A 27,669-nucleotide genomic window follows, 5' to 3' on the forward strand; every position below is an offset into this window, starting at 1 on the left:
CAAAAAATTCTTTTTTTTCTGTGTGTTCTTCAGTAATCATGAAAGCAACGGGTGTTGATTTTTCAGATCTATTAAAGCAATACATTGATAATAAAATTTTAAAAAATGATAATCCCCACCTTCTCGTGGACATTGAGACATAGTACTATAGATAGTATACTAATGTAGGGAGTGGCAAGTTACAAACCCTTATATTTCTCAGGGCCCTCTGGAGGGGTGGGGTCAGGGATGGGGTCATAGACGCTGCAGTCTTTCCCAGTGTAGTCCGCGTCACAAATACACCTCACCTCATTACTGCAGGTCTGGGGGGGGGGTCGATAAAATTGAATTACACAATCTAATAGCATTCAAAACCACAAGAACATGACTTCAACAATCAATCCATTCATTGTGTGAATTAACATGTATAGCATTATTCAGAACAGTTAAGGAAAACCTATCATGAACAACAACCAATGTCAGTAGTATCGATCTAGATACAAATCCTACACTCAACCCAAACAGCTCTGAATTCAGGTGTGTGTGTGTTCAGTAGGGCACACCATAGCAAAATGTTTCAAGTACAGACAGTCCCTCTATTTTCTTTTCTTTTGCTTGGTGACCCAGATCAACACATTGCTAATCCAAACCTCCCCAAGTGATGCCACAACATAGCGGTCCAACTCACCCCATGGTGAGAGCAGATGCTGGTTCCGGGGCAGGTGCTGAGGTTGAAGGTGGGCATGGGGAGGCAGCGACGGTCCAGGCACATCATGTTGGGACCGCAGGGCGTCCCGTCCTCCACGTAGCCCAGGTCCGAGCCATCCTCCAGCACCGCGTGGCCTCCACTGAACCAACACAGGACCAGGTGGTTAGAATGGGCCACTAACTGAACAACGCTCATCATATTGGTATGTCCAGTGCTCGACTTGGGATGAAAGAAGTTGACTTGGGATGAAAGAGGTGGAGGAGCTGTCTTTTTCCAAGTCGGTCCATTAGACTATGCCCACCGAAAATCACAAATGACATTTAGCTATAGAGACCTCTGTTACAGGTTCCTACACCTTTTCCATGAGTTCTCCATGACTTTCAACCAAATTTGAATTACTATTATTACAGCCTACATGAAAAAGTAAGCATTTTTTACACTGGCAGGCTGCGTATCTGATCCCATGTAGGCCTTCCATCTCCTGCCATTGTGCCATTGATCAAGGCACTTAAACCCCCCCCCCCCCCCCCCCCCCAAAGTAGAACTGCACTGTTAGTCACATGTCAACAGTTGGTCAACCCTCTATCTGTGCAGCTCCTGGGTGTGCAGGCTTGGCTTTTGATCCAGCCCTGAAAACACCCAAGTCTGCTTACCAAGGTCCCGTTGAGCAGCTGATGTTTAGGCTACAATGTGGTTAGACCAGATCTTGAACAAAAGCCATTAAGCTCTCCTGGAGGATGATTACCACCCTTCATATACAATACTGCAACATTACAACCAAATACTTTGGTCTTTATAAAAAAGGATTCCCTAATTTAAATGAATCCGGGATCAAATGGAAAAGCTAGGCTACTTCAAAGTAAGACAGGCTATCTAACTATATGTGTTTATATATAACGCTCAAATATTCATGTTTCAGGGGAGATCTATGCACAGCAAGTTATTTGTCAATTGGGCTATTAGAATATTTGTAACGTTGTCGCAATTACATCGCTGCCTACTGTCTAACTGAGGGGAATCCCCATCTTCCCAACGGTGCAGATTTATTTAGGCCATCTACTATAGAGCCGGTGGAAAGTCGACAACCACATTAATGCTTAGTTAGCGATAGTTAACTAGCGAGATAACGGCTAGTCTGTTGCCTGTCATTATTTTATACCCGCTGCTGAAAGGTCGCGCTTTCGCTCTTCCCGGCAACGGCTCACTCGCACTGGCACACACAGACAGGCACTGAAGAGTCATTCCAATGATAACTGATATGTAAAAGTGTGCATTCATGAATTACATTAACAAAAATTCTGAAACTCATTCCCATGACCTTACAAAATTTGACAATTTGGAAGAGTGCGTCATGTTGCACAGGTTGGCACAATCTCGAACGGTCTGCTGTTACGCACAGATTGACAGACTAGCCGCAAATCAGTTATCAGGAAATGAATGCCCACTCACTATTGCTATTCAATGCGGATCCCGCTTTGATCTACATTTTTTGCCTCAGTGTGTGAATCTAGGCCAACGATAGGCTACTTTGTTTTATAGAGGAACTGGTGCGTAACTCACCCGAAATTAGAGGTGCTGATACTGCACTCCTGACAGCTCCGGCCCAAATAAAACACTGGCATCATATTATACTTAAAAATATTTATGTATCACATATTTATACTTCAAAAATATTCAAACTAGCGCATTTTGAAATATAAAAGTAACTTTGCAAGCAATCAGTGTACGAGAACATCATGTGAATTAACACAACTGCAAGAAATCATTACTGTTGCATGAGTGTAAAAATGTTTAAGCACACACACGGTAAGGTTACTGGAACAACAGTCCATCAAACCGATTTGATCACTGTGGCAGATAGCGAGGTGTCTGTTTAACTCTCAGCCTTTCCTTCCTTACAGGATCAGTTGACCTCGCTCTTTCTCTCCTTTATCGCTCTTTTGAACTCTTCCTTTTCTCTCCTTCTCACTTTCACCTCAACCTCATTCCTCTGTCACTTACACTTGTTCTCGCTCTCCTCCTTTCACACTCTCTCTTTTTTCTCTCTCTCTTTCGGTCTCACCGGCAGTCCAGGTATCTGTTCTGGTGGTAGATGGTTAGGCTGGTGAGGTCCCCCTGCAGATCTCCAAACCTCGGCTTAGCAGACATGTTAGTACACAGCAGGAACCCGCAGAGCACATCCCTGAGAGGAGAACAAAAGATACAGAGGGAGGGAGAGAAAGAGAGCGGAAGAAGAAGAGAAAGCGAGATAGAGGGACAGGGAGTAGAGAGAGAGTGAGAGAGAGGGGAGGGAGCGAGAGAAAGAAAAATAGAGGGGGAGAGAGAGAGAGAGAAGTTTCTGCCTAGGACAATGTGTCAAATATGGCGTGTGCTTGAGAGTGAGGTACACGATGTACATAAGAAAGTATGAGGTTTAAAGAGGCCTGTGGTCACTCACTGCTTGTTGCACTGCACCCAGCCCTGGCCACTGGAGTCACGGCCACAGTTGCCCTTCTCTGTGCCCTCGGAGTTTAGCTTCTCATAGCAGAAGCGGTCGGCTGAGTCTGAAACACACGCAAAAACACACACACACATTTTGCAGCACCATGTTATTTTCACTTTGCTATACTTTATTGCAGTACTTAACTGATGGCAACGTCATGGCATCATCATCATAAATGTGTGGTGTGAATTATAACATGACAACTGCTAGTATTTCAGGACCTATAATATAGATTCATGTGGACCTATAAATTGCACTGCCATGCAATTCCTGACATATCCAGCAGAGGGCAGTAACATTAAAAGTAGAAAAGCAGACCAAGTTGAGATTTTTGTATGGAGGTGAATATTTTTTAAAAAATTGTATTTAAAAATATATATATATTATTCAACCTTTATTTAACTAGGCAAGTCAGTTAAGAACAAATTATTATTTTACAATGACGGCCGACACCGGCCAAACCCGGACGATGCTGGGCCAATTGTGCGCCGCCCGATGGGACTCCCAATCACGGCCGGATGTGATACAGCACGGATGGCCATTGCCATTGTTAAAGCGTTCAGACCAGTATATCGTCAGTATATAGATAATCTTTGTTATTACTCACTGTGGCCCCAGAGACCTCTGCACTGTCCATCTCTGGTCTTACAGCGACCTCCGAAACAACGACCCTGGGAGAGAGAGAAGGAGAGAGTGAGAGAGATAGACAGAGAGAAGGAGAGATCGAGAGAGAGAGAGAAGAGATAGTACAAGAGAGTATTATATGTATTAGAGGTACAGTATTATTTGTATATCTACAAAAAAGAGACAAATCCAGACACAAATGTGGTCATAAAAGCCTTTATGTTGGATTCAGGTACCTGGCCAGCTTCACACGTGTAACCATCCAGTTTGTGGACATTATGAGGACACTGCAGAAGGGGAACAACAGAGTGTATAAATTAGCCTAGTTAACATGTTCAATAGTACAACACACACATACATAGTCAAAGTATGGTAGGCTACATCCCAGCAGGGAGTAGCCTGCCACCAAGATGGCACTGACAGAGATGGTCGCCCCGCTTCGAGTCCTTACGAAACTATGCAGTATTTTGTTTTTTTAAGTATTATTTCTTACATTGTTACCCCAGGAAATCTTAAGCCTTATTATATACAGCCGGGAAGAACTATTGGATATAAGAGCAATGTCAACTTACCAACATTACGACCAGGAATACGACTTTCCCGAAGCAGATCCTCTATTTGGACCACCACCCAGGACAATGGATCTAATCACAGAAGCCGACCCAAAACAACAGCGCTGCAAAAGGGGCAGACAGAGCGGCGTATACTACTCGCCAATGTCCAGTCTCTTGACAACAAGGTAGACGAAATTCGAGTAAGGGTTGCCTTCCAGAGAAACATCAGAGACTGTAACATTCTCTGTTTCACGGAAACATGGCTCTCTCGGGATATGTTGTCGGAATCGGTTCAGCCAGCGGTCTTCTCCATGCATCGAGCCGACAGAGATAAACACCTCTCTGTGAAGAGGAAGGGCGGGGGTGTATGCTATATGATTAACGACTCATGGTGTTATCATAACAACATACAGGAACTCAAGTCCTTCTGCTCACCCGACCTAGAATTCCTTACAAATCAAATGCCGGCCATATTACCTCCCAAGAGAATTCTCGTCAGTTATCGTCACAGCTCTGTACATTCCCCCTCAAGCAGACACCAAGACGACCCTCCGGCAACTTCACTGGACTCTATGTAAACTGGAAACCATATATCCTAAGGCTGCATTTATTGTAGCTGGGGATTTTAACAAAGCAAATTTAAGAACAAGGCTACCTAAATTCTATTAGCATATTGATTGCAGTACTCGCGGGGGTAATACTCTCGATCACTGCTACTTTAAATTCCGCGATGCATACAGAGCCCTCCCCTGCCCTCCCTTGGGCAAATCCGACCACGACGCCATCTTACCGGCCACCCTAGACCCACTTCAGTTTGCATACCACCCCAACAGGTCCACAGACGATGTAATCGCCATCACACTGCACACTGTCCTATCCCATCTGGACAAGAGGAATACCTTTGTAAGAATGCTGTTCATTGACTACAGCTCAGCATTCAACCCCATAGTACCCTCCAAGCTCATCATCAAGCTGGAGGCCCTGGGTCTCAACCACGTCCTGTGCAATTGGGTCCTGGACTTTGACTGGCCGCCCCCAGGTGGTTAAGGTAGGAAACAACATCTCCACTTCGCTGACCCTTAACACTGGGGCCCCACAAGGGTGCGTGCTCAGCCCCCTCCTGTTGTCCCTGTTCACCCACGACTGCGTGGCCACGCACGCCTCCAACTCAATCATCAAGTTTGCAGACGACACAAAAGTAGTGGGCTTGATTACCAACAACGATGAGACAGCCTACAGGGAGGAGGTGAGGACACTCAGAGTGTGGTGTCAGGAAAACAACCTCTCACTCAATGTCAACAAAACAAAGGAGATGATTGTAGACTTCAGGAAACAGCAGAGGGAGCACCCCCCTATCCACATCGAAGGGACAGCAGTGGAGAAGATGGAAAGTTTTAAGTTCCTCGGCGTACACATCACGGACAAACTGAAATGGTCCACCCACATAGACAGTGTGGTGAAGAAGGCACAACAGCGCCTCTTCAACCTCAGGAGGCTGAAGAAATTTGTCTTGTCACCTAAAACCCTGACAAACTCCTACAGATCGGGCTGTATCACAGCCTGGTACAGCAACTGCACCGCCCTACACCGCAAGGCTCTCCAGAGGGTGGTGCGGTCTGCACAATGCATCACTGGGGGCAACCTACCTGCCATCCAGGACACCTACAGCACCCGATGTCACAGGAAGGCCAAAAAGATCATCAAGGACAACAACCACCCGAGCCACTGCCTGTTCACACCGCTACCATCCAGAAGGCGAGGTCAGTACAGGTGAATCAAAGCTGGGACCGAGAGACTGAAAAACAGCTTCTATCTCAAGGCCATCAGACTGCTGAACAGCATTCACTAACTCAAGAGAGGCTGCTGCCTACATTGAGACCCTACCACTGGCCACTTTAATAAATGGATCACTAGTCACTTTAAACAATACCGCATTAAATAATGCCACTTTAATGTTTCGATCTTACATTACTCATATCATATGTATATACTGATTTTATACCATCCATCGCTCATCCATATATTTATATGTACATTTTCTCATTCACCCCTTTAGATTTGTGTGCATTAGGTAGTTGTTGGGGAATTGTTAGACTACTTGTTAGACATTACTGCACTCGGAACTAGAAGCATTTCGCGACACCAGCACTAACATCTGCTAACCATGTGTATGTGACCAATACCATTTGATTTGAAAAGGATATACTTGCACATCTTGTAAGGACAAAAGTTCCCACACTAAGAGCTTACTTTTTAGGGGTATTGCAAAACTTAAAACTTTGCAACCAAGCAGTGTGTGGGATTGTACAGTATATTCACATTGGCTTTGCGCTGCGAGTAAAATAGTAGTGTACAAAATGAGGGTATCCTGAACACTGACTTAGCGTATTGGCCGTCTCACCTGGCTGGAGTCTCCGGGACACGTCTCCGGGACGTCACAGTCGTTGGTCACTTCGCGACACGTCACCCCCCTGAGCTCGTACTGTCACACAAAGTTATCACTATTTTCACAGCACCGATTTGACTGTATAGGCAACTGTAATTATACATGAAAACTACAACTGCATAGAATCATGTAAAACTTCAGTCAGAAATGACAATCAAACTGTGGCTGATATCAGTTAAAGTTAAATAAATGGAAAATGTCTAGTTACAACAAGTTAACAAGACAGTCATCCTAGTGGGGTAGACATGTAAAAGTGTAACGCTAGTACTCACCCTGCAACCTCTACAGCAGAGGCCATTGCTGCACATGGCATCGTGGGTCAGGGTGCACTTCTTACAGCAAGCTCCTCCACTCCGCGCACACTCCTGCAACCACACGACACACTCTTGTAGCAACACACAATACTAAATGCAGAGGCTAAAGGCGTCTTCATGCTTCCCATCCGAAACACTTCGGAACAGTTTGTGCATATATTACGAGGACGTTTTTGTTCGTTTTTGATCTTCGGCAATGGTTTTTCAGGCGACTTGGTTAGACGACTTGGTTTCATGCACATTTTTTCACTTGAGATATACTGCACCAAACACCTTAGTTAGATGTCAAATTGCACGGCTAAGATCTCCTCAGAAAAACTACAAAATGAATGACAGATTTCTTGAGTTATCTTAGGTTCTTTCTGACTATTTTCAGGAAGTGTACACTGGCTACGGCATCTCAAAAAACAAACAGTACTATTGCCGCTTATTTCTTGTTTTTCAAGCGAAAGTGTTATTTTTGTATTTTTCTTCTCCCCAATATCGAACTTGTCTCATCGCTGCAACTCCCTGACGGGCTCGGGAGGCGAAGGTCGAGTCATGCATCCTCCGAAAAATGACCCGCCTCTTAACACCCGCCAGCTTCACCCGGAAGCCACCCGCACCAATGTGTCGGAGGAAACACTGTTCACCTGACGACCTAAGTAAGCCTGCAGGCCCAAGCGAAGGTCTTTTAAGGGAGTACGCGAGCACACTCGTTCGGTTCGCCTAACCGATTTCGGCTAAGCACCACCCGAACCGAAGCATTCAGAAGCCCTTAAGGGTTTTACTGTAGGACTCACCACATGGGATCCACAGTCACACTCCTCCCCCACCTCCACAAAGCCATTGCCACACTCTGGAGAGTCTAGCAGCTACAAGGAACACAACAAGGGGACAGGAGTCAACACCAGAAACAAAAAACAATGCCTTTGTTTGAATGTTTTCTGGCATTCTCAGAATGTAACGTCCTCCACCACCACCTTCCCTGCGCCATTTCCAACCAACCGCAGCCAGAGCTCACCTTGCTGGGCTTATTGAAGAGGCAGCTGCCCCCACCCTGCTGGAGAAAGCGAAGGTACTCATCCACACTGCAGCGTGAGAACTTCCTAGGAAGATAGTAGCCGGTGTCTTCCATGATGCAGCCCAGCCATGGGTCGGGACACCTGCAGTCCCCTATAGGGCCAGAGAATCAAGGACATGTCACATGACGGGGGACAAGACCAGGGTCTTCTTACTTGCTGTCACACACTTTGCCACAACTGTTGATGTAAAAAGGGCTTAATAACTAACATTTGATTGAATCTGAAAAGAAGCTGCTATGCTGTTTACATTGCGCCAGGTTGAGCTTGCCTCCTATTTTCTGTGACAGTGTGTACAGAAGTTGTTGAAGTGGATGAATGCAGGTCTTACCAGCCGTAGGGCGCTCCTTGTTCCACATCATGCCAATGTTCTGCCCCAGGCTCTGACACAACGTGATGGCCATGGGACCCACGTTGCCGTACTAAAACACACACATGCAAGACAAGGTAAGTGCGAAAACGCACACACAAGCAGTATATTTAGCTTCTTCCAAACAGGCTGTTTCACTCGGCTACGCCTCAGGAGTCTTGTACTCCGAATTGGAATAGCCATGCCCTAATAGGCTTCTTTTGTGGAGTTGGGTGAGTCAATGACTGTAAAAACCAAAAAGGCCTTACCTCGTTGACTCCTCCTCCCCGTGTGAGGGAACAGATACCCCCGATGTAGGCTGTGCCACTGCGGCTGCTCTGGAAGGTCCTCCCCCTACAGGACACACAGGGATTAACAGGAGCTATCATCAAGTGTTAATGTACGGTGGACAAGTACAGTGAAATGCCTTTGCTAGCTCTAAACCCAACAACGCAGTAATCAATAGCAATGTAGTACTAAAAATAACATAAGGTAGAACAAAAACACACAAGAAATAAAAATAACAAATAAGAAGAGCATAAGAAAGTAACAATCTATATACAGGATCAGTACCAATACCATATTTACAATGTGCAGGGATACTGTATAGGTGTACATGCAACGTGTACTAAGGCGGGTGTAATAACATCAGTGGTGGAAAAAGTACTCAATTGTCATACTTGAGTAAAAGTAAAGATGCCTTAACAGAAAATGACTCAAGTAAAAGTCACCCAGTAAAATACTACTTGAGTAAAAGTATCTGGTTTAAAATGTACTTAAGTACAGTGGTAGAAAAAGTACTAAATTGTCATACTTGAGAAAGAGTACAAAGTAAAAGTAAATGCTATACATCAAATTTCTTATATTAAGCAAACTAGATGGCACTATTTTCACCTTATTTTTCATTACGAACAGAAAAGGGCACACTCCAACACTTAGACATAATTTACAAACACAGTAGTTGTGTTTTGTGAGTCCGCCAGATCAGAGGCAGTAGGGATGACAAAGCGTTATATTGATAGGTGCCATAATTATGTCCTGTTAAATGTAACCAGTACTTTTGGGTGTCAGGGAAAATGTAAGGAGAAAAAAGCACATTATTTTCCTCAGGAATAAAAGTAAAAGTTGTCAAAAATATATATAGTAAAGTAAAGTACAGATACCCCAAAACACTACTTAAGTAGTACTTAAGTATTTTTACCTTACTTTACACCACTGAATAACATGCTTATAACAGTCGCTTTGGACATTCCCCCTGTCCACTTACGTCAGGCAGTATCAAGCACCGAATGAAATAGGAGTCTAGAATGGGCATTGGTATTCCGGCAATGTGACTATTGTGTGTATTATATTGTGTCTGTATGGTTTCAAGTGTTATGAGGGGAGAACCCACGAGAAGAGGTGTGTGGCGTCGCTGCGCTCCTTGATGCTCTCCTTCCTGTACTTCATGAAGTCCCTCAGGGTCAGCAAGGGGTCATTGCCCACGGACACCATGTTCTGGGATGACCACGTCTCCATGGCGACCAGCACGATCCGCGTGTTGAGCTGGTCCTTGTAAATCTGAGGTCAAAGAGTCACGATGACAATGAGGAACTAAGTCAACCCTTGCCAGAACAACTATTCATGTAATCTTGGCACCCAGAACTAAATCAGCTACTCGGTTTTGGTCAACATTTGAATGTTAAGGCTGCCACGACAATTTTAACTGATTATGATGTATATTAGATAGATGATCAACACAAATGATATAAACCTGATGATCAATATGGACAGTAACATCTTAGAGTAAAACAAGGAAACATAAAAATGGAAAAGTGGATATGGTATGTATGTATGTATGTATGTATGTATGTATGTATGTATGTATGTATGTATGTATGTATGTATGTATGTATGTATGTATGTATGTATGTATGTATGTATGTGTGTGAGCGGTTGACACGGGAGTGCCATTTTTTCCCTGTACTGTCCTGATCCAGCAACAATTCTATAACCCTGACATGTCTTCCTAAAAAAAAGTCCGTTTAAAATTATTCCTGTACTGCCCGTTCCTGTGAGGACTGTCGATCCTGTCCCAAACTTGACATTAGGATTTCATTCCCGTTCCTGAGGAAGTCCTGCAGAACCTGCATGAACCCGAGGTAATGTCAACCTCTAGTGTGTGTGTGTCTGCATGTGTGCAGAGGCAGACGGCTCTCACCGCGTCTGCCATATTGACGACCGCTTTGGCAAAGTTCCTCGTCTGCGACGACGACCGACGCAGCTGCACAAACTACAGCACAGGGCAGAGGAAAGGACCAAGAGCAGAGGGTGGGTGGGGAGGAGAGAAACAGAGATATCCATATTGACCAATTACAATAAATAAACAACCAAAACCTCAAATATTTGATTACGTAGGACAGTGATCCTTATTCCTGCTCTTGGATAGTGTTGTGGAAATATTTAATAAAATATTTCTCAGATACCAGAGCTTGTGAATTCAAATAGACTTTATTACAAAAAGTAGCAAAGCCGAGCAATTCCATGGAAGAACTGACTCTCCATTCTTAGTACTTTGCTTTTATACAGTCTTACCCTTACATAACATCGTCACCCCACTTCTATGTAAGTGATTGATACCTTCTAGCCTTGGCCACCATAATCTTGCGGCCTTTCTTATTCGCACAGACATTAGGGCATACAGTTGAAGTCGGAAGTTTACATACACCTTAGCCAAATACATTTAAAATCAGTGTTTCACAATTCCTGACATTTAATCCTAGTAAAAAATTCCCTGTCTTAGGTCAGTTAGGATCACCACTTTATTTTAAGAATGTGAAAATGTCAGAATAATAGTGGAGAGAATGATTTATTTCAGCTTTTATTTTTTTCATCACATTCCCAGTGGGTCAGAAGTTTACATACTAATTGAGTGTATTTGGTATCATTGTCTTTAAATTGTTTAACTTGGGTCAAACGTTTCAGGTAGCCTTCCACAAGTTTCCCACAATAAGTTGGATGAATTTTGGCCCATTCCTCCTGACAGAACTGGTGTAACTGAGTCAGGTTTGTAGGCCTCCTTGCTCGCACACGCTTTTTCAGTTCTGCCCACGAATTTTCTATAGGGTTGAGGTCAGGGCTTTGTGATGGCCACTCCAATACCTTGACTTTGTTGTCCTTAAGCCATTTTGCCACAACTTTGGAAGTATGCTTGGGGTCATTGTCTATTTGGAAGACCCATTTGCGACCAAGCTTTAACTTCCTGACTGATGTCTTGAGATGTTGCTTCAATATATCCACATAATTTTCCTCCCTCATGGTCCCATCTACTTAGTGGAGTGCACCAGTCCCTTCTGCAGCAAAGCACCCCTATAACATGATGCTGCCAACCCCGTGCTTCACAGTTGGGATAGTGTTCTTCGGCTTGCAAGCCTCCCCCCTTTTCCTCCAAACATAACAATGGTCATTATGGACAAACAGTTCTATTTTGTTTCATCAGACCAGTGGACATTTCTCCAAAAGGTACGATCTTTGTCCCCATGTGCAGTTGCAAACCGTAGTCTGGCTTTTATATGGCGGTTTTGGAGCAGTTGCTTCTTCGTTGCTGAGCGGCCTTTCAGGTTATGTTGATATAGGACTCGTTTTACTGTGGATATAGATACTTTTGTACCTGTTTCCTCTAGTATTTTCACAAGGTCCTTTGCTGTTGTTCTGGGATTGATTTGCACTTTTCGCACCAAAGTACGTTCATCTCTAGGAGACAGAACGTGTCTCCTTCCTGAGCGATATGAAGGCTGCGTGGTCCCATGGTGTTTATACTTCCGTACTATTGTTTGTACAGATGAACGTGGTACTTTCAGGCGTTTGGATTTGGATGAACGAGACTTGGGAGGGCTACAATTTCTTTCGATTTTCCCATGGCGTCAAGCAAAGAGGCACTGAGTTTGAAGGTAGGCGTTGAAATACATCCACAGGTACACCTCCAATTGACTCAAATAATGTAAATTAGCCTATCAGAAGCTTCTAATGCCATGACATCATTTTCTGGAATTTTTCAAGCTGTTTAAAGGCACAGTCAACTTAGTGTATGTAAACTTCTGACCCACTGGAATTGTGATACTGTGAATTATAAGTGAAATAATCTGTCTGTAAACAATTGTTGGAAAAATGACAAAGTAGATGTCCTAACTGACTTGCCAAAACTATAGTTTGTTAACAAGAAATTTGTGGAGTGGTTGAAAAACAAGTTTTAATCTCCAACCTAAGTGGATGTAAACTTCCGACTTCAACTGTAGATTCTATTGGTGGCATGACACACAGACATGCACACTCCTACTGCAGGTCTAATAGTGCCTATAACTGATTATCTAATGTTCCTGTTGTTGTCTATGTATGATGAACCCATGAGCATGTCCAGCAGCCTTCAGAAGATCAGATAAGGCCCAGACCAGTCACGTCTTGTTGGTCTACCTTGGCTCATCCACACGGATTCTGCTCACGTTCTGTTTTTTTACATGTCTAATGGTTTACTCGATGTTGATCCAGCTTTGTACACTCACATGGGCTTCAGCCTTCATTCTGCTAACACGTCTAATATTTCATTTATATCGATTCTTCTTTCTACTTCAAAGAGAACAGTATAGGTACTGAAAAAAAAGAATCACCCGATGACTGGAAATTCTCAAACAAAAGCTGCTACAGGTTTTTTGTTCAACAGTGAAACACCTGATTCAGATGATCATTAGGTGTGATAACAAAAAACTGCAGTAGTGCTGCTCTCCAGGAGCTGATGATCACTGATGTAGCGCATGTCAGTGCACTCTCTGACAACATGAACCAAGGAAGTTGTGGCCATTCGATGAACTTTTCTATTTCCAATAAAATAGAATGATGTACAGTGCCTTCAGAAAGTAGTCACATCCCCTTTGACTTTTTCCACATTTTGCTGTGTCACAAAGTGGGATTAAAATGTATTTCATTGTCATTTTTTTTTGTCAATGATATACACACACAATACTGTGTCAAAGTGGAAGAAACATACTAACATTTGTAAAAATGTATGGAAAAGAAAACACCCTGAGTCTTTCTGGGTAAGTCTCTAAGAGATTTCCACACCTGGATTGTACAACATTTGCCCATTACTCTTTTCAAAATTTTTCAAGCACTGTCAAATTGGTTGTTGATCATTACTATACAAACATTTTCAGGTTTTGCCATAGATTTTAAAGCAGATTTTAGTCAAAACTGTAACCAGGCCACTCAGAAACATTCACTGTCTTCTTGGTAAGCAACTCCAGTGTAGATTTGGTCTTGTGTTTTAGGTTATTGTCCTGCTGAAAGGTGAATTCATCTCCCAGTGTTTGTTGGAAAGCAGACAACCAGGTTTTCCTCTAGGATTATACTTGTGCTTAGCTCCATTCCGTTCATTTTTGTAATCCTGAAAAACTCCCCAGTCCTTAACGATTAGCATCCCATAACATGATGCAGCCACCACTATGCTTGAAAATATGGAGAAATGTACTCAGTAATGTGTTGTATTGGATTTGCCCAAACTATCACTTTTTATTCAGGCCAAAAAGTGAATTGCTTTGTTTTTTGTTTTTGCATTATAACTTTAGTGCCTTGTTGCAAACAGAATGCATGTTTTGGAATATTTTTATTCTGTACAGGCTTCCTTCTTTTCACTCTGTCAATTAGGTTAACATTTACATTTAAGTCATTTAGCAGACGCTCTTATCCAGAGCGACTTACAAAATGGTGCATTCACCTTATGATATCCAGTGGAACAACCACTTTACAATAGTGCATCTAAATCTTTTAGGGGGGGGGGGGGGGTTAGAAGGATTACTTTATCCTATCCTAATACTGTGAAGTAACTACAAAGTTGGTCCATCCTCAGTTTTTTCCCATCACAGCCATTAAACTCTGTAACTGTTTTAAAGTCACCATTGGCCTCATGGTGAAATCCTTAAGTGGTTTCCTTTCTCTCTCATGTATCTTTGTAGTGACTGGGTGTATTGATACACCATCCAAAGTGTAATTAATAACTTCACCATGCTCAAAGTGATATTCAATGTCTGCTTTTTTTTTACCCATCTATCAAAAAATAATATTAAACACTATTATTGCACACGAGTGAGTCTATGGAAGTTATTCTGTGACTTTTTAGCACATTTTTACTCCTGATCTTATTTAGGCTTGTCATAACAAAGGGGTTGAATACTTATTGACTCAAAACATTTCAGCTTTAAAAAAAAAAAATGTCACTTTAACATTATGGGTATTGTTTGTAGGTCAGTGAAACAATCTCAATTTAATCCATTTTAAATTCAGTCTGGTGTGAATACATTATGAAGGTACTCTATATGCCTAGCCCACAGTGCATTCTGAAAGTATTCAGACCCTTTTTTCACATTTTGTTACGTTACAGCCTTATTCTAAAACGTATTAAATAGTTTCCCCCCCCCCCCCTCATCAATCTACACACAATACCATATAATGACAAAACAAAATCTGGTTTTTAGATTTATGCAAATGTTAATACAAAAATAAAAACGGAAGTATCACATTTACATAAGTATTCAGACCCTTTACTCAGTACTTTTTTGAAGCACCTTTGGCAACGTGTGTGTGCCTTTCCAAATCATGTCCAATCAATTGAATTTACCACAAGTGGACTCCAATCAATTTGTAGAAACATCAAGGATGATCAATGGAAACAGGATGCATTTGAGCTCAATTTCGAGTCTCATAGCAAAGGGTCTGAATACTTATGTAAATTAGGTATCTGTTTTTTACTTTTTATACTTTTGCTAACATTTCTAAAAACCTGTTTTTGCTTTGTCATTATGGGGTATTGTGTGTAGATTGATGAGGATTTTTTTCAGTTTTTTTTTATCCATAAGGCTGTAATGCAACAAAATGTGGAAAAAGTCAAGGGGTCTGAATACTTTCCAAAGGCACTGTATGTCAACGTGAACGTACCAGGTCGTGATCGTTCACCACCATCAGCTCGATGTACTTGGTCTCGGTCTGGACTGTGCGTTGCCCTCGTCTGACCTGTGGGGGGAGGCAAGAGAGAGCGCTGCTTCACTTCAGTCCGGCACAACTTCAATGACACCCTATGGGCCCTGGGGCCCGGTTTCCGATAGCGATGGAACTTAGGCCTATGGGTGTTTTAACGAAGCATCTTTCCTACAATGGCCGAAGATGTAAAAACACCACGCAGAGAGAACCGTCTTTAAGCGCGTCGTTGGAGCATTTGTCAATACGGATAGGATCGAAAGAAAGGGAAGCGCTGCTCTTGGGTCAGCTTTCTCCATTCAAAACTTACCTTAACACTATAATTATTTCACAACACTGACGACAGATCAGCTTCTAGAGAGATATTACCACCTATGATATTACCAACAATTTGAGACATCATTGCGCACGTTAGACTATACGTCATGAAATATATTGAGACACATTACAGACAGTAGCCTCCAAGTAGCAAAATAGAACAATTCATTGAACATGACATGTATTTCAATAGGATTGAAATAGGCCTATAGCCTGCCGTATTTATATTTCATTGCAGTCGTCTTCGTTTTCATTTGAAGCAGATTTTTTTTATACGTCGCTTGTTTGTATCAACTGCAAAGACAATGGCAACTTTGTATTTGTAGCAACGTCGTTCTGAAGTTGTCGGCCGTCACGGAGGGACTGATTATCCAAGTGATCTTCTCGGCGCAAAGTGACACGGGAGGGCAAAACAGCATCTAACGACGCACTTAGCCGTTCTACGAGTGGTCTGAGGCAGGCGTTAGATTACCAGAGTTTTCAAGTTCAACGTTAACAGGACGGTCTTGGGAAATAGCTCGGGGATTTAACGATGCTCCTACGAAGTTTCTAAAGATGAACTTAGCCTTAACATTCTTTTCGGGAACTGGGCCCTGGTCAAAAGTAGTGCACTGTATATGGAATAAAGTACCATTTCAGATGCAACCTTATTCACCTCAGTTGGGAACACACCCTGTTAACCATATTGGAATGTACTGCAGCTACTGCAGATGAAACTCTACAGGCCAGGTTCTTGTCCTTGAGAAGGGCAGCAACACTTTGATTTCAGCCTCGATTCACCCGCTATTAAATCGCTGCGTCTGAAAGTGATATAACGGTGGCTGGCTCTGGTTACTTGGGCATTCTACTCTTGCTACACATCAGCCAATGCGCAAGGGATATTCGTGAGCACATAATGATAATAAATTGACTGTGTTCCGTGTGAGATTAAATGTGTTGCATTGTAAAACGTTGACTGTGCTGTGTCATTGTGTCGTGTTACATTATTGGCTTGTTCTGAGTTTGTAAGCAGTTTGTATTTGGCAACACTGTGCGGCAACTGTAGCTTTGTGTGTGTGGCAACAGTGGGTGTTTACAGGTGTGTGTGGGTGTATATGTGTTCGCACATGCATGAGTGTATGTGTGTGCCAGCTTATCAGGACATCAGTTCCTCACCTGTCTCTTTGAACGGCTCAACCCTTCCTCTGTGAAGATGGGCTCCTCCGGCTCTGACAAGATACCATCATCATCATCACCAGCAGGGTCACTGTCATTTTCAGAGTTCCCTTCAGAGTCACTGCTGTTCATTGAGCAACCTGTGAAGGAGGGGAAAAAGAGAAAGGGAGGGGGCAAATGGGTAGGCGTGCGGAAGGGGAGAGAGAAGAGGATGAGAGGAGAGAGAACAGGGTAGGAGGGAGAAGAGGTGATATGAGCAGTCAGTACCTTCTGTCAATGAAGCCACGGCCATTTTTGTCAAATGATCCACAGAGGAAATCAATATCCTGCAGACAGTGTGGTGGAGGGAGGCCATATGAAGAACAAGGAGAGGACAAGGAGGGCAGCCAGAAAGTAGGAGATAGGGAGAGAAAAAGAGACGGGCATGTACTGTGTCCCCGTCGGGAGGAAAGGTGAGTGAAGCTTATGGAAGAGCAAAAACTAGCAAAAAGTATTTTAAGGCTTTAGAACTGGAGACAAGAGGAAAGGAGGAGGCGAGGAGAAAACTCCAATTTAGACTATTGAGATGCACCCCAAAAAGACATAGGCAAAGGTAGGGGATGACGGACACAGAGGAGAAATGGGTTAGTTAAAGGTTAGCTAAAGGTTTTACCTGGACATTGTAGTGACAGTAGCAGGTCCGGGTCAGGCATTCGATACACCACGTGATCATTCTGCTTCTACAGTAGTACACACAGAGCCACAACAGACAACAGAGTTAGAACCAATGACAGTTGTAAATACAGAAAACGTTAGTACCCTCCATTCTTATGACATATTGGTTGACAATGATTAAGTGCTATAACTGATCATCCCCCCCTCCCTTTTTGCCACCCTGTCCAGCACTCGGGACCTCCAAGTGCTGAAGCAGGAAAAATAGTCTGTCTTCAGTTACGACACTCACTACCGAGTTCCAAACTGCCTCTGGAAGCAACGTCAGCACAAGAATTGTTCGTCGGGAGCTTCATGAAATGGGTTTCCATGGCCGAGCAGCCGGACACAAGCCTAGGGTCACCATGCGCAATGCTAAATGTCGGTTGGATTGGTGTAAAGCTTGTCGCCATTGGACTCTGGAGCAGTGAAAACGCCTTCTCTCACGCTTCACCATCTGGTAGTCCGAGAGATGAATCTGGGTTTGGCGGATGCCAGGAGAACGCTACCTGACCCAATGCATAGTGCCAACTGTAAAGTTTGGTGGAGGAGGAATAATGGTCTGGGGCTGATTTTCATGGTTCGGGCTAGGCCTCTTAGTTCCAGTGAAGGGAAAAATGTTCACGCAACAGCATACAATGCCATGCTAGACAATTCTGTGCTTCCAACTTTGTGGCAACAGTTTAGGGAAGCCCCTTTCTTGTTTCAGCATGACAATGCCCCCGTGCACCAAGCGAAGTCCATGCAGAAATGGTTTGTCGAGATCAGTATGGAAGAACATGACTGGCCCTGACCCCAACCCCATCGAACACCTTTGGGATGAATTGGAACGCTGACTGCGAGCCAGGCCTAATCGCCCAACATCAGACCTCACTAATGCTCTTGTGGCTGAATGGAAGTCCCCGCAGCATTGTCTTGTGGAAAGCCTTCCCAGAAGCGTGGAGGCTGATATAGCAGCAAAGGGGGGACCAACTCCATATTAATGCCCATGATTTCGGAATGAGACGTTCGACGAGCAGGTGTCCACATACTTTCGGTCACTTAGCGTATACGTAATAAAGAGAGCAAAGCGCCACAATGCATAATTGATCCATTGCTGGGCTTTCAGGATGGCATCATCGAGCATTTCAGGGCTGCATGGAGAGTCTAACTTGAGCAGAGGAGCTGAATACTTTATGAAAATGACCCATCTGGGGAAAAGGGGAGGCCATCCGATATTCAGGAGGGAGAGGCCACATCGATCTATCGTTCCAGTCCATGTAATGGAGCTGTGTACCGTACCTCGATTGCCTGTCGTCCTAATGGAATAGCCTTCAGCCTCTTCTATCCTACCCCTCGCTTTTCTCTCCTTTTCTTCCACACTCACTTTTCCCCTCTCATTCCTCTCTCCTCCCACTCTATTTCGCAGCCGAAACTGATCTCTCAAAAGGAGAGGTCCACAAAGTAGAGGAGTATGGGACAAAGCCATAATATCCCATTGGTTGGAATATTTTATCCTCCTATACTGGTGCTGCTTGCCCCTCACATGTTGAAGCGATAGCATCAAAGACCGCCAACGAGTCAGCACTGAATGGTCTTGGGAGATATACGGGGGGAAATAAAAGAAAAAGAAAAATCGATTCAGATGTCAATTCCATCAAGCCCACATTGTGTCATTCGCTTTTACACAGCAACTCGTTTTTTACCCATGGACAATCAAAATCAGAACGGGTTTTTTTGGGGGGGGGTGTTAGTTGAAAAGTCCACTAGCACTTCCCAACGTACTATATGCTTCCAGATGTCAGAATAAGAAGTTTGTGTGCAGGCAGTAGCTTGTAAAGGAAGACAATGCACAAACATTGCTATGGTGCATTATATTGAATTCCAGCCTTGGTATAGTTAGTTCTCCCTCTCACACACCATGGGACTGTGTATCAACTCAATACTTCTCACACTGCACAACACAGATGGAGTATCGCTGTCTGTGCTGCCAGTGAGTGGGAGAGGTAAACAACGGAGAGGGAAAGAGAGTTGACAGAGTCCGGTGCAGAGCGAGAGAGAGAGAGAAAGAGAGAAGAGAGAGGAGGAACAGACGGTCTTCACTGAGCAGTGCGCTGGAGCCACTTTCGAGACGAATCCCCCGGCAACTCCCCATTTTTCATCTAAGGGTATCCACCCCTCCATCCTCTTCCCTTATTCATACTCACCTCCCCACTGGTATTGAGAACAGGCTCGATCCCATAGGAGAAGTTCCCATCGGAAAACATTCCACTGGAGAGAGAGAGAAAGCAAGAGTAGAGTTTGTAGTAACGAATGGGAACTCTGGTAGGGTTTGCAGATAGAGACAAACAGTGAGACGTGGAATGGGCAGAGGGTGGGCATAGCCTCGACTCACCGTAATCCATGGCAGGTAGAGAGAGCAACCCACGAGCCTGGTACCCCCCTGAGTCGCCCGTGGTAGTAACAGTGTTCCCCTCCCTGTAAACACACACACACACACACACACACACACACACACACACACACACACACACACACACACACACACACACACACACACACACACACACACACATACATTCACACACAATCATTCACTCAGTATTAATTCTACTTTGCCCTCCCAAGTTAAATAAAGAAAGGCACAAGTCGATGAGAATAGAATCAGCTAACCAATGACGAAAATGCAATCAACACCACTGATTAAGTGTGAAGCAACCCCCCCCCCCCCCCCCCCAAGGGTGGGTCTGAATGAGCTGCTTGGTCAACAAAGCTGTATCAGTAACTGCTATAAATCAGAGGAGAGAACCTACACCTACAGCGGCTAATGATGCGTGAAGGACAGCAGAGACTATATTTCATCACCAGACAGGTGTGGTTGAGAATCAGGTGTGTGTGTGTGTTGTGTGTGTATTAGACTAGGAAAACATCAGTGTATGTGTGTGTGTGTGTGTGTGTGTGTGTGTGTGTGTTTGTGTGTGTGTGTGTGTGTGTCACTCAGTCAGTGTAATGAACACCAATATGTTATGCACCACTGTAATCTGAGCCCACTGTCGTCTCACACGCTAAACAACAGAAGAAAAGCTGCGTTCAAGTGAAGCGAACTAGAACTATTTAGACCGTTCAAGCAACAACCTGGAGCTAGTGTTTTTTTCCCGCTTGGTCAAACCTTACTCCAACCGTATCCAACCAACCAGACAGACCAACGCTGCGTCTCAATAGACTACGGTGGCCTCCTCTCCTCTGCTCTTTCCCTAACCTGCACTGGTCTGAAACACACAAGCAACATGGCCGATCCCTTTCCAGCAACATGCACCCGTCCAGTTCTTTTTCCAGAATGAAGGCAAGATTTTGTATGAGCTAGCCATATTGACCCTTAGTGTAGCTTAGCTTAATTTCTCTTCTGTCACGGTTTAGCGTGCGAGCTAGCCATAATGAACCTTAGCTTAGCTTCTCTCCTGTAGCGGTTTAGTGTGCGAGCTAGCCATAATGAACCTTAGCTTAGCTTAATTTCTCTCCTGTAGCGGTTTAGCGTGCGAGCTAGCCATAATGAACCTTAGCTTAGCTTAATTTCTCTCCTGTAGCGGTTAAGCGTGCCAGCTAGCCATAATGAACCTTAGCTTAGTTTAATTTCTCTCATGTAGCGGTTAAGCGTGCGAGCTAGCCATAATGAACCTTAGCTTAGCTTAATTTCTCTCCTGTAGCGGTTAAGCGTGCGAGCTAGCCATAATGAACCTTAGCTTAGCTTAATTTCTCTCCTGTAGCGGTTAAGCGTGCGAGCTAGCCATAATGAATCTTAGCTTAGCTTAATTTCTCTCCTGTCGCGGTTTAGCATGCGAGCAGTAAAAACCTGAAGCATTCAGTGGGGGCTTCCACTCACCACCAAATATGGTGATGATATGAAGTTCTGTGTGTATGCATGCGCGCGCAGGCAGAGGGAGAAGATGGAGCAAGATGAAACTGGGCCAACATTCCGCACATTTTCTCATAGATGAAACACTTGATCTTAATACAATTTTCAATTCCCAAAACTAAAATTGGTTATGAACACAGCGCACTAAGTTTTGTAGATTTGACCCTTTGCCAAAGTTTTTAAAAACAGGCTTTGTTTAGAGGAGAGCAATGGCAGTTAGAGTTCTCGGCTTGCACATTCAGCACTTCAGAGAGTAGGCGTTCACTAACAGAAATGAGCAAATGCATGATAAATTGCACCAATAGGATCACGTTAGCTCTTGCTTAGCTCTGCCCATGTCGTTCCTTGTCCTGCCAACTGTGCTTCTATGGTTTCCACTGTAAAAAGGCCCATTTGCCCCATCTTTGGCTTAGTTAAAAGTATCATTGGTAGCTGTTTAGCATGAGCTAGCCATAATAAACTCTAGCTTAGCGTTAGCTTAATTTCTCCTGTGTCTTTAGTGGGTGAGACCCTGGGGCCATTCATACCAATTAGAAAGGAAGCCCAGTCAGAGCACTTAGCACGGGACTGAGATAAATAAATAAATAAATAAAAGGGCAGGATTACAAGGGTAAGTGGAGGAAATCAAATTGGCTCACACTCTACTGCGGCCATTAGTGAACGAGGTGGATTGAGTGTCCTTTCAGAGGAGGAGAGGTTGGACACATCCACGCATACGCACACACACACTTTCAGAGGAGAGGCAGGATGGAGGGGGATCATTCAAGTCATTCAGGTATAATAGACTACTGAGATGCTATTCAAGAAATAAGTTGTTTCATCTAACATGCAGGAATGCATATTTCAATATGATTCAATATTTTGATGTGCAACCTAATCCAGTGATTGTCACGAATTTTGGTTTGACAAATAGGCCATTGTTGTTATATTTTACTGTCAAAAATAAGGCTTCAGAATGTTATTTTAAATTTTCTTGTACACTTATATCATAGGCTAATTCATTTGGGGCTCCAATTTGTAAGTCGCTCTGGATAAGAGCGTCTGCTAAATGACTTAAATGTAAATGTAAAATGGGCTAATTCACCACTTGAGGAAGTGTAAAACTCAAAACACATCGTCGAGATCGCCAACTCTAAATATAACACCCACTACTAGTAGCCATGTATAAATCTAACAGTAAATGTCCTAATAAAAAATGGAAATGTATCTCAAAGCCATATCAAATATCTTGTTTGTAAAATAGTTGCTACTGAGCTCAATATTGAGAAATAAATATTTTACCTACAAACATGGAATTGTTTGTAGGTAAAATGCAATTGCATTTTGAAATGTTTTACAATCAAAATGCATTTCTTTCTCCCGGAGAAGAGAGTGGCTCGCTAATCACAGCAGCAGGCCCACCGAAACAGGCACATCAGCAGGCCCACCGAAACAGGTACATCAGTAGGCCCACCGAAACAGGCACATCAGCAGGCCCACCGAAACAGGCACATCAGCAGGCCCACCGAAACAGGCACAGCAGCAGGCCCACCGAAACAGGCACAGCAGCAGGCCCACCGAAACAGGCACAGCAGCAGGCCCACCGAAACAGGCACAGCAGCAGGCCCACTGAAACAGGCACAGCAGCAGGCCCACCGAAACAGGCACAGCAGCAGGCCCACCGAAACAGGCACATCAGCAGGCCCACCGAAACAGGCACATCAGCAGGCCCACCGAAACAGGCACAGCAGCAGGCCCACCGAAACAGGCACAGCAGCAGGCCCACCGAAACAGGCACAGCAGCAGGCCCACCGAAACAGGCACAGCAGCAGGGCAGACACTTACAATACAAGAATCATGAGGATAACGCACTTTACTGTTTGACCAAATCATGGTTTTAGCAGCCCCAAAAATGGAAGGTTTGGAGTGAGGTGACCATGTAGAAGGTGCAGCTCGCACGAATACAACCAGCTAAAATGTTTACCCGCACAGCCAAGTCAAATAGTCGCAAAATGGAACTAAAAGGTCACAGTCTGGAACCCTGGGGAGAGGGGCACTCTGCTGAGGACACGCTCAATAGAAACGCACACACCCACTCATTTATTAGTTTTTATTTAACCTTTATTTAACTAGGCAAGTCAGTTAAGAACAAATTCTTATTTACAACGACGGCCTACCCCGGCCAAACCCTAACGACACTGGGCTAATTGTGCGCCGCCCTATGGGACTCCCAATCACGGCCGGATGTGATACAGCCTGGAACTTCTTGTTCTAGAGCCTGCGATGCACTTGCCATTGCATGATCAACGAGGTGGAAATGTAGCCAATATCTGAATGAAGGGCAACTCAGCAGCGCTGCTGACTTTGCAGAACCACTTGTTTGTTAATGAAGAGAAGAGGGGACACCCCATTAAGGGAGGAGTTGAATGCGATGCCACACCTATCCAAGGACACAGCCAATGAGAATGAAGGATGATAATTGGTACTGACAAACTAGAATAAAACAGCCCTATCAAATACTGCTACCAAGTCTCAACTAAGGGAGAGAGGTGGCCAAAATAGGAGGAGAAAGTGCCAATTCCAAGATGGCAGAAAGCTACTCAAGTGTTTCTCAAACTGTTTTTATTTTATTTACCATCACACTCGAGGACAAAACGACAAGACAAACGGAGAAATTAAGACTAGACCAAATAAGAACTGAACAAGTACATGACGTTGTACGATCTAGCCGTGAATCATTTTTCGGTTAAGCCCGTCTAGGGCACCTTAAAAGGGGTTAGACAGTGACCTTGCAAAACGACCGGCGTAATTGCATCTCTCCAATTTCATTAAAACTTCCGCACCGCAGTACTAGCTATTCATGTCTGCAGGAACAAGACACCTCTCAGTTCTCCAAAGAAGTCCTCTGACACACACACACACACACACACAGACGTAATAATACAGTATAAGCATAGTTATAGACACACATAAAGACTGGTATAGGCTCATAATTCCGTATATCAATACTCGTAAAGCATTATAAGTATAATCATAATCACTTATAATGTACAGTGACATAGTGCTTCATAATTGCACTTTTTACTCAAGGGTCATACAGCTTTATAATGACAATCAGTGTGATGCATTTATAAAGTCTATGCCAATGAGCAGCACGTCATTAGTACTGCGGCATAATCTTTGCTATGGTGTGTTTTAGCACACTTATAAGCCACTATTAAGTCATCTTTGAATGCTTTAGGTGTTGCGCTTGATGATCATACCAGACACTCATCAGCCAACCTTCATGTCTACACCCTAGTGGATGGACAGATGGATGAAAACAAGTTCTACCATGTTTTGAGACGGCCTCCCTTCGTCGTCAAAGTGCCGCTCCACATAATCCGAAGACAGGAGATTGCTGAGGGAAAAAAAGAGAGAGGGAGCGAGCGAGAGAGAGAGAGAGAGAGAGAGGAGAGAGGAGAGAGAGAGAGAGAGAGAGAGAGAGAGAGAGGAGAGAGAGAGAGAGAGAGAGAGAGAGAGAGAGAGAGAGAGAGAGAGAGAGAGAGAGAGAGAGAGAGAGAGAGAGCACTGACATTTCCCATACAGGCGTAATCATTACAAGAGACAAGCGCATACAAAACACATTTGTTAAAAGCACTATACAAATCCAATTGGATTGATGGAGGCATTGAGTAGAAAAGGGGTGGTGGAAGGATGAGGCCAGTTACCTCTACGCCATGTAAAAACGCTTTGAGAGCTAGTGAAGAGCGCTACATAAACACAATCCATTAGAATAATGTGTCCAATGTGTTGGTGAGGAGGAGGAGGCGGCGAGTATATGCTGTGATTTAGCTTTAGTCTATGGGCCTCAAAATGTTACCATCATCTACAATGTTTTAGACATGCCATTCTAGTGAAGAAACCCTAGATGGATTGTATCAGGGTTGGGGTAAATTCTGTTTTTTTTATTCAGCCAATTCGGGAAGTTAATTAAAATTCAACAAAATCCACATTGGGCAATTTTTTTATTCATGAATTGAATGAAAATGTCCTGAATAGAAGGCTGAATTGAAAACAATCCTGTATTGTATAGAATGCTAGTGATGGTCAGAGCAGTGTGTCAACTCACTGGTTCAGCTCCAAGTCCAGGATGAAAGATTTGCCAAAGGCTTCCACCAGGAAACTGCTCTGGGCTAGATGGACAGGCTGAGAGAGAGAGGGAGAAAAGTTAGAGCGGTGTGTGTGTGTGTGTGAGAGTGAGTGAGTGAGTGAGTGAGTGAGTGAGTGAGTGAGTGAGTGAGTGAGTGAGTGAGTGAGTGAGTGAGTGAGTGAGTGAGTGAGTGAGTGAGTGAGTGAGTGAGTGAGTGAGTGAGTGAGTGAGAGAGAGAGAGAGAACAATAGAGAGAGAAAATCAGTGGTGGAAAAAGTACTCAATTGTCATACTTGAGTAAAAGTAAAGATACCTAAATAGAAAATGACTCAAGTAAAAGTCATCCAGTAAAATACTACACTTGAGTAAAAGTATTTGGTTTTAAACATACTTAAGTATCAAAAGTAAATGGAATTGCTCAAATATACAAACCAGAAGCCACCATTTAATTTTTTAAAATTTTTTTATTACCGATAGACAGGGGCACACTCCAACATAATTTACAGGCGAAGCACTTGTGTTTAGTGAGTCCGCCAGATCAGAGACAGTAGGGATGACCTCTTGATAAGTGCGTCAATTGGACCATTTTCTTGTCAAAATGAAATTAGTATTTTGGGGTGTCAGGGAAAATGTATGGAGTAAAAAGTACATTATTTTATTTAGGAATGTAGTGAAGTAAAAGTTGGCAAACATAAATAATAAAGTAAAGTACAGATACCCCCAAAAACTTAAGTAGTACTTTAAAGTATTTTTACTTAAGTACTTTACACCACTGGAGAAAATACAGGTACACTTAGGGTGTATGGACAGGACTGAGGCAGCCTTGATTATTAAAAAGGTACAGTGCCTTCAGAAGGTATTCATACCCCTTGACTTTTTCCAAATTTTGCTGTGTTACAAAGTGGGGTTGAAATTGATTTAATTGTAATTTCTTTTGACAACAATCTACACAAAAAAACTCTTATGTCAAAGTGGAAGAAAAATGCTAACGTGTAAAAAAATTTAAACACTAACATATCTTGATTACATAAATATTCAACCCCATGAGGCAATGCATGTTAGAATCACCTTTGGCAGCTATTACAGGGGTCTGAGGAAATTCTCTAAGCGCTTTCCACACTTGGATTGTGCAACATTTTCTCATTACTCTTTTCAGAATACTTCAAGCTCTGTCAAATTGGGTGATCATTGCTCGACAACCATTTTCAGGTCTTGCCATAGATTTTCAAGCAGATTTAAGTCAAAACTGTAACTCAGCCACTCAGGAACATTCACTGTCCTCTTGGTAAGCCACTCCAGTGTAGATTTGTCCTTGTGTTTTAGGTTACTGTCCTGCTGAAAGATGAATTCATCTCCCAGTGTCTGGTGGAAAGCAGATTGAACCATGTTTTCCTCTAAGATTTTGCCTGTGCTTAACTCCATTCTTTTCTTTTTCCCCCCCTGAATTAAACTCCAGAGTCTTTAACGATTACAAGCATAAACACAACATGATGCAGCCACCACCATGCTTGAAAATATTGAGAGTGGTACTCAGCAATGTGCTGTATTGGATTTGCTTCAAACATAACACTTTGTATTCGGGACAAAAAGGTAATTGCTTTGCCACATTTTTGGCAGTATTACTTTAGCGCCTTGTTGCAAACAGAACGCATGTTTTGTAATATTTGTATTCTGTACAGATTTCCTTCTTTTCACTCTGTCAATTACAATAGTATTGTGGAGTAACTACAATGTTGTTGATCCATCCTCAGTTCTCATATCACAGCCATTAAACTCTAACTGTTTTAACATCACCATTGGCCTCATGGTGAAATCCCTGAGCGGTTTCCTTCCTCTCTGGCAACTGAGTTAGGAAGGACGCCTGTATCTTTGTAGTGACTGGGTGTATTGATAAACCATCCAAAGTGTAGTTAATAACTTCAACATGCTCAAAGGGATATTCAATGTCTGCAATTTCTTACCACTAAGTATCACTCTTAGCGA

The 27,669-nt window shown here is 43.4% G+C and overlaps 1 protein-coding gene across 5 annotated transcripts in view; it reads right to left on the bottom strand.

Moving 5' to 3' along the window:
• The window catches only part of LOC106579163 (disintegrin and metalloproteinase domain-containing protein 11), a 49,170-nt gene that overhangs the window by 8,468 nt on the left and 13,033 nt on the right, over positions 1-27,669 (bottom strand). For 4 of the 5 annotated variants that reach the window (XM_014158783.3, XM_014158786.3, XM_014158787.3 and 1 more), the window contains exons 3-23: positions 25,666-25,742; positions 24,888-24,954; positions 20,058-20,140; positions 19,870-19,933; positions 17,646-17,712; positions 16,994-17,133; positions 15,482-15,556; positions 10,719-10,790; positions 9,912-10,078; positions 8,788-8,872; positions 8,501-8,591; positions 8,112-8,263; positions 7,891-7,962; positions 7,067-7,159; positions 6,750-6,830; positions 4,031-4,081; positions 3,778-3,841; positions 3,126-3,231; positions 2,751-2,870; positions 668-827; positions 188-302 (exon numbers count right to left, since the gene is read on the bottom strand). In XM_014158783.3, coding sequence (XP_014014258.1) covers positions 188-302; positions 668-827; positions 2,751-2,870; positions 3,126-3,231; positions 3,778-3,841; positions 4,031-4,081; positions 6,750-6,830; positions 7,067-7,159; positions 7,891-7,962; positions 8,112-8,263; positions 8,501-8,591; positions 8,788-8,872; positions 9,912-10,078; positions 10,719-10,790; positions 15,482-15,556; positions 16,994-17,133; positions 17,646-17,712; positions 19,870-19,933; positions 20,058-20,140; positions 24,888-24,954; positions 25,666-25,742 — 2,002 coding nt within the window. Of the gene's footprint in view, positions 1-187; positions 303-667; positions 828-2,689; positions 2,871-3,125; positions 3,232-3,777; positions 3,842-4,030; positions 4,082-6,749; positions 6,831-7,066; positions 7,160-7,890; positions 7,963-8,111; positions 8,264-8,500; positions 8,592-8,787; positions 8,873-9,911; positions 10,079-10,718; positions 10,791-15,481; positions 15,557-16,993; positions 17,134-17,645; positions 17,713-19,869; positions 19,934-20,057; positions 20,141-24,887; positions 24,955-25,665; positions 25,743-27,669 lie in introns of those variants that run through there. The other variant, XR_014381661.1, reaches the window with a different exon arrangement.

The sequence above is a fragment of the Salmo salar genome, chromosome 19, assembly GCF_965601325.2.
Source record: "Salmo salar chromosome 19, fSalSal1, whole genome shotgun sequence".
Lineage (NCBI taxonomy): Eukaryota > Metazoa > Chordata > Actinopteri > Salmoniformes > Salmonidae > Salmo > Salmo salar.